The following is a 7864-nucleotide window of genomic DNA, read 5'->3' on the forward strand; positions in this document are numbered from 1 at the left end:
TTATCATTTTAAGCAATAGTCTCACAAGAACATGTCTACCTATTTGACATCTGCTATTTAGTGTTTGTCTATGAACTTCGAGTTGAGCCCTCCATTCCCCTGTTGTACAGATTTAAAAAAAAAAAAAAAAAAAAAAAAAAGACAGGCTTATAATTAGGCTTTACCCACCAGTCATGATTTTCAGAGTGAAGTACAGGAACTCCTCTGCCATCTTAGTAGCAGAGAATGGGATCCAGTCTGGGTTCAGAGGGTTGCTGCTCACATTGTGCTTCCTGGTTGACAGAGACAGATTTCCTAACAATCCATAAACATTTTTTTTTTTTTTAAATTAGGGCAACCTTAGAGTGGAGTTTAATTAGCACTTCACCCACCTTGGGTAGTGGCACTCAACATTTACAGCAGCGACGCTAGTCCTTACAACAGCGGAGCCGCCTATAGGTGTTGGTCTGTAGTTCAAAGTGAAGGTATAGATGAGAAAATCGTTGCTAACCTGGAAAATACATCATACAACAATGTTACTGTTATACACACACAAGTGAAAGTCAAGTATACACAGCTTGACATAATAACCTGTAAATGCAAACTATTTGGGCTGCATGGGTTGAATGACATTTCCTATTAAAGTAAAATGTATTATTTTAATGTGTGTTATTATAGATACCAGCAGCTGGCTGCCACATCCTTGGAGCTCAGATTGGTAGGTCAACATTTGAGCATCCTCCCCAGCTGCAGCACAGGTTCCCAGTGTCAGATCTGCTGTCTGGATGAGCTGACCAGTACCAAACATGTCACGCTGAACTTCCACTAGGATCATATCCTCCCTGCACTGGGCTCTCACAGTCACAGCAGGAACAGGCTGTCTCAAGTCTACCGTCACATCAGGCTTGGGCTCAGGCTGTGGGTCTTCAGGAAAAGCCCAGCTCATCTGTACTTCAAATTTCTGCTTTGACTGGAATGTTGGACTGTCAGGCTTCTTGGGTCTGGTGGGTGGTCTCACAGGTTTTGCGGGCGGAGTCTCAGGTTTGCTCCACCTGTCGTCACACAAACAGCCAGTCATGGCCACTGCCACAAGACAAACAGCACTCCACTTCATCGCCATGGCTTCACAACAGGAAGTGATCCACGAAGTTCACTGGATGTTGTGAGGAAGATTAAGAAGTTGTGGCTACTTTTATAATGGATTGCAGCCTGTTTACTTATTGAAAACCCGGCCCCCTTTAGCTGACTGCTCCATCCAGCTTTGAGGGGTAAAGGCATTAACCAATCAAATGCATGTTGCATGTTTTCCATTGTACTGAGAAGACCATAGTAGAACTCACATGTTTCAATACTAATTGTAAACTAGTATTGTAAACCCACTGTAAATTGTGTCATTGGTTATGTTGAGGCACCCCTTGTTTTGAGGAAACTATTCCCAAAATGAATCACATGACCACATATTTAGGAATAGGTCATCATTTAATAAAGTCTGTGATGGAGGAAAGCACATGGAAAAAGTGGTAAGTGAGTTTGGTCCAAAAAAATGATTTTCACAAAGTCAAATGAATTTATTGTGTTAAAGGCATCATGATTATTATATCGAAACAAAAGTAGATCATGCTAAATCTGTACATCAATTGATTATTTCCAGGGATACACAACATCCTGAATATATGTAGATATCTTTCTTAGAAACAATACTATATATTTTCTTGACGTAGTGATGCTGAATGTAATAAATGGCTTTAAGTATATTATTATAATAGATAAAGACAGAAGATATTTGTTATCAACAGTCGGTGAAAACAATCATGTTTGACCATTAATGTCCATTAATGTCTGGGATTTGCATACTATTTTTCAGTCACAAAGACTTGCCACGTCCTTGAGACAGCTCTTTGTGACCGAAATGTTCCATGTCAGTAAATGATTGTTTTGCCAGTATACACAGTGCAGGAGTACACCCAGCCTGCTTAGTATTTGAGTGTAATATTTTAAGCTAGAATAAATGGTCAGATACTTTAAACAACAACCTTGTACAATACTGTTTTAATCCATTGGTCCTGTGTTTCATTACTACGGTCCACTTAATCAATGAATTAATGACGATGTTGGTTATATCTTTTGGGCATAATGTTATCATGTTTGCCGTGTTTTCTCCAATGTTTTATTCTCTTCTTTTTTAAAGCTTTTTTTTTCTAACCATGTCGAAAATGCACTTGAAATGTAACAAAGTGGGTCATGCCCATTTGGGAAAATCTCTCTACATTAAGACAGGTTTTATCACAATATGACATTTGCTTCTAAATCAAGTCTCTATGTAGTACTAATAATTATTATACTAATATGATCAATAATATGCGGTCCCACTGTCAACTAAGTACAACATATTGGTTTAATTCATCATTCCTAAACCGTTAATGCATCTTACATAGACGCCTCATAAATCATTCATACTCACATGAAGGCTATTGTAACAGGTCCTAACATTTGGCACCATGCCAAATGTGGCATACTGCAAACCTTTTGCCAATCTTTATGTAGTATGATATTTGCTCAGAAATGCATCTATGTAGGCCTTATGCATTGTATTTATCCAGATAAGTCTCATTGAGATAAAACCTCCTTTTCAAGAGAGACTTGGTCCAAAACAGCAGCCAAGGGAAACAATATTTCAGATGATTCACAAAAATGACACTTACAGAAACACTTACATTACAAAGTTAAAACTATAACACACTAAAAACAAATTAGACATATACACACCATTAAGAAATGACCGACATAGACACACATACAATGCAATTACACACACAAACGTAGAGTACAATCATAAATAAAATCAATCACACCAACCAACCATAATCCTAATAAAAAGGTTTATGAAGGCATCATACATAACGACTTATAATATGTTATTCCTGGACAGTGTGATCCAGATACATGCTTACTGCTTACACTGCACTACTTATATTATACTGCACTACTTACTGCTCATATATTGCACTACCTGTAAATACTGTTCATTGCACTTTCTGCTATTTTGCACTTCTGGTTAGACGCTAACTGCATTTCGTTGTCTCTGTACTTGTACTCTGCACAATGACAATAAAGTTGAATCTAATCTAATCATCTAATCTAATACAGTATATTGTGTGTACAATTTTAACAAAACTCTGGCTGGCTGAACTTTTGCACACGGTGTGAGGCAAAATTAACATTTATTGACCTGCACAGTGTGTGTCACAAAGACCTTTATCAAGGTCATGATGACTTCAAACAAGAACAACAACATTTGTTCAAGGTCTTAGTGACAGATACATTGCATGTCAATCAATGCTTATTATGCAAGTATGCAATGCAGGGGTTCATTCACCTATTCTGCTTGGTTTTAAACTTTTTATACACCATTATACAAATACATGAATTAACATTTTCTTCAGTCTTATACTCAATACATTCAACATTACCCACAATTATTTGATCACAATTATTAAAGTATTGTTCATCTATCATTTCACCAAGAGCATACAATTAATAGGAAAGATACCTCATTCTTTTTAATGTTTTCTTTTTCTTTTTCAGCATAGAGCCTATAGAACAGCTTCTTGGAACTTTCCACCAATGAAAAACAATCAACCATGGCGTTTAATTGTCGAGGGCATATTTCTCAAATTGGTCAGCAAAGGAACGGTCAGCAAAGGGGAGGGGTGTTTGATGAGTGAACAGGCTCAATACATTATAAAAGTAGCCACAACTTCTCGATCTTCCTCACAACATCCAGGGAACTTAGTGGATCACTTGCTGTTGTGAAGCCATGGTGATGAAGTGGAGTGCGGTATGTTTGGTTGTGGCAGTGGCCATGTTTGGCTGTCGGTGTGATACCCAGGACAGGTGGAGCATGCCTACGAAACCCGAGAATCCTCCACCCGTTTTTCCTCCGAGACCCTCAAAGCCTGTGCATGGTGTGAAAACTCGACCCCTGAATCCTCCAAAACCCCAGATTCTTCTGCCACCCACTTTTCCAGTGCAACCCGTAAAGCCTCAGCCACCCACTTTTCCTCAGAGACCCGGGAATCCTCAGCTACCCACTTTTCCTCAGAGACCCGGGAATCCTGGTCAACCCCAGAATCCTCAACAACCCCTTGACAGGTGGAGCATGGCTAAAAAACCCATGGATCCTCCAAAACCCCAGACTCTTCTGCCACCCACTTTTCCAGTGCAACCCGTAAAGCCTCAGCCACCCACTTTTCCTCAGAGACCCGGGAATCCTGGTCAACCCCAGAATCCTCAACAACCCCTTGACAGGTGGAGCATGGCTAAAAAACCCATGGATCCTCCAAAACCCCAGAGTCTTCAGCCACCCGTTTTTCCTCAGAGACCCGAGAATCCTCAGAGACCCCTGAATCCTCCGAATCCTCCGAGACAGAAAAATCCCACTCAAGAAACATTTCAAACCTGTGATGTCGAGGAGGATTGCAAGGTGACTTGTGGATGCGCGGGCATTTCTTCTGATGAGTGTGGGGCAATAAACTGCTGTTTTGACGGGCGCAGGTGCTTCTATGGGAAAGCAGGTAGATTTGTTTTTTACTCCTAACTCTCACAAGATGTTTACCAATGTCATGTATTGCTCTTTCTGAAAAGTAACATTTTGTTCACTCAGAAAACACAATTTATGACAATGCCTCTGACTCTACGTTGCTTTGCTTTTTGTAACCAGTGACTGTCCAGTGTACCAAGGATGCTCAGTTTATAGTGGTGGCAGCCACAGATGCCACCCTGCCCAACCTGGACCTGGAGTCAATCACTATGTTGGGAGGAAACGATGCCCCCTGCAACCCTGTTGGCACCACCTCATCCTTTGCCGTCTACCAGTTCCCTGTCACTGCCTGTGGCACCATTATGAGGGTATGACTCGGGTTTCGCTGTGTTTGAGTATGCTAAAATTGCCTATATCAGTGGGCTTTATAATGGGTTTTGCATCTTGCAGGAGGAGCCTGGTGTTGTGATCTATGAGAACAGAATGGTCTCCTCATATGAAGTGGCGGTTGGTCCCCGTGGCTCTATCACAAGGGACAGCTACTATGAGTACGTGGTTTGAGATTGTCATTTTAATCTAACATTTTTTTCCAAGTGCACAAAAAGCATTGTGTGGGGGAACTTCAATAAACAGACATAGCTAATAAACAAATAGGTAAGATGCCATTCTGAAAAATAAGAAAAACACAAATTAAATGTGCCAAGCATAATAGATTTGAATGTAATACTGTATATCTGACCATACTTTCTTCTCAGACTGCTCTTCCAGTGTAGGTATATTGGCACTTCCGTTGAGGCTGTGGTGATTGAAGTCAACCTTGTTCCTCCACCCGGTCCATTCGCCTTCCCTGGACCCTTGGAAGTGGCACTCAGACTGGCCAACGGCGTATGTTTCTCTAAGGGATGTGATGAAGGTAAGTGGAACTATCGCTAAGGACCTTTGTTCTTTTCTATGGAATGTGTTAACAAACCTATTTTCTCTTTGAAACAGAAAGTGCGGCCTACAGTTCTTACTATCTAGACGCAGACTACCCTGTCACCAAGATCCTTCGGGAGTCTGTCTTTGTTGAGATTTACATGATCGGCAGGACTGATCCCAACATTGTCCTGACTCTGGACCACTGCTGGACCACTAGCAACCCCAACCCTTTTAGCCTACCCTCGTGGGACCTCCTGATTGACGGGTAACTATCAATTGCTGAACTGACATTGCTAGTATGGAGTTTGCACTTTAGGCCTATTCCATTGGATCCCATTTTACTAGGCTTCCATTGTACCAGGCAAACTTAATCAAGTGCAGCACAAGTATTTGAAAGTATTTTTCAATTTGATTCAGTTCTGGTGGAAACTAACCATAGACACAACCAATGACAGATAGGCAAATTGAGACACGTAGCGATGGCTGACACAGACAGAAACAAATTCCTCACCTTGTTTTTGCTCTTTTACTCTCTCCAGCTGTCCTTACCAGGATGACCGTTACCTGTCCGCCTTGATCCCTGTAGATTCCAGCTCTGGGCTAACATACCCAAGCCACTACAGGCGTTTCAAATTCCAGATGTTTACCTTTGTGGATTCCGCAATGAATCCTTTGAGAGAGCAGGTAATAAATGTATTCCAATCAGGGTTGGGGTCAATTTGATTCCAATTCAGTAAATTCAGGAGGTGATTTGAATTTACAATTCAAAACGGAAAAAATATTTCCATCAAAAGCTTCTAATTTTCAGGTCATTGTGCAATCATTGAAAACAAATGCCCTGTTTGCAATAATTGAATTATTCCAATTTACATGATTGACTGAATTGAAATTCAAATCACACCAACCCTGATTCCAATGCTTTTTAGATTATTAAATGTGTGACATAGTTAAGTGTATGGTAGTTTGAAGGAGACCCGTGAGACATAAAACATAAAACAACACATCTCATGCTATTTGAGAAGGAGCGGTCTGTGCAGTTCCCGCTGGCTGTTCCTTTAAAGGAAGCATGAAGTAAGGAGTTTTAGGGACTTGCATTTGCTGTGGAGTAAGTGAGTGCCTTCCCTCCACAGGTACAGACACACACACCATATATTTCATGTCAAATGCACCACACAGAGGGAAGGGTGACAGTGGTTGCTAACGTAGGTAGAACCCCTAGACTAAGCCAGGCAGGTGGGTTAGTGGACTGGTTCATAACAAACATTCTTTTGACTATCCCCTCTCCTTAATGAAACCCCCCTATTATTCTTTCCTGCAGGTGTTCATCCACTGTAGCACAGCTGTGTGCCAGCCATCCAGTGGAGTCAACTGTGAACCAAGATGCTTCAGGAAAAGTGAGTACTATACAGAATATATCATTTTATAAGGCTGAGTTTTCCCCCTCCCTCTATACTTGTTCACTCACACCTTTCTCTGATCTGATGTGACGTGTTGTTGTCGTTTAAACCTCCCCAGGCCTAGTTCTTAGTCTATCAGATCTGTGAAGGTGGGTGAAAGACGGCAGGGAACTGTTTGAGTATTGTCCCTGTCTGCATCTAATTACATGATCTGTACATCCTTTTCAGGGAGAGATATTCTTGATGCAGTCCAGAAGACCAGCAGAACAGAGTCTAAAGTGGTTTCCAGTAAGGGAGTGATCATGTCCCTTCCTCAGTCAACTTAGGACATCTGACTAGAGCGTTGTCACCATAGTGCCACAAATAAATCTTACAGTCTCCAAACATGTTTTGTGTAAAGTTGTGCATAGCCTGACCCATGATTGTACATCGATAAGAGTAAAGGTAATAACCAATGATTCATGTGACACTGTATGTCAATAACAATAACCCTTACACCCAGACAGCACAGATGGATCAGGTTTACGTCGTAGATGCTGTATCTATGCAACCTTAGTGCATGATACATTTTTCGTAGTTTAGATGTAGTAACGGTGTAAATTAAAAAAAGGGTGGTTCACTATTTTGACACATTTGCTTTTAGATATATCTCCCATTTGATGATCAATCCAGATGTTTTGTGCTTTATCTTTGTTATTTAGTCCAGTAGCCACAATCACTTAACCTGGAGATAGAGTGAACCATCCCTTTAAAATATTGAACCATCTCTTTAGTGCCAACCTGTATGATGGAAGTTGCCCTACCTGTGCAATAAAAACCCAGGCTGCAGCAACATTGATAACATAATTCCCTTGGAAGCTGATGTTTGGGATACATTATGAATTATTGGAGTGTTCATGAATCCACTTGATCTGCAATTCTGCTTCATTCTCTAGTCTACTTCATTCTCCTCCATAGACTAGTTTCGCCTATAGCCCATTGCAGATCAAGTTGATACCTAGTCTACATAGTTTATTGGAACAGCAGCACA

General features: G+C 40.8%; 1 protein-coding gene across 1 annotated transcript; it reads left to right on the forward strand.

The window, feature by feature from the left end:
- Positions 1 to 4294: 4294 nt before the first annotated feature.
- Positions 4295 to 7160, forward strand: LOC310802163 (zona pellucida sperm-binding protein 4-like; the record flags this gene model as incomplete). The annotated part of the gene is made up of 8 exons (XM_083666455.1): positions 4295 to 4553; positions 4700 to 4887; positions 4970 to 5067; positions 5275 to 5432; positions 5510 to 5702; positions 5977 to 6121; positions 6756 to 6831; positions 7063 to 7160. 8 exons carry the CDS (start codon positions 4295 to 4297, stop codon positions 7158 to 7160), a joined length of 1215 nt encoding a protein of 404 aa, XP_083522581.1.
- Between the last annotated feature and the right edge of the window lie 704 nt (positions 7161 to 7864).

Source organism: Argentina silus, assembly GCF_951799395.1.
Source record: "Argentina silus genome assembly, chromosome: 3".
NCBI classification, from domain to species: Eukaryota; Metazoa; Chordata; class Actinopteri; order Argentiniformes; family Argentinidae; genus Argentina; species Argentina silus.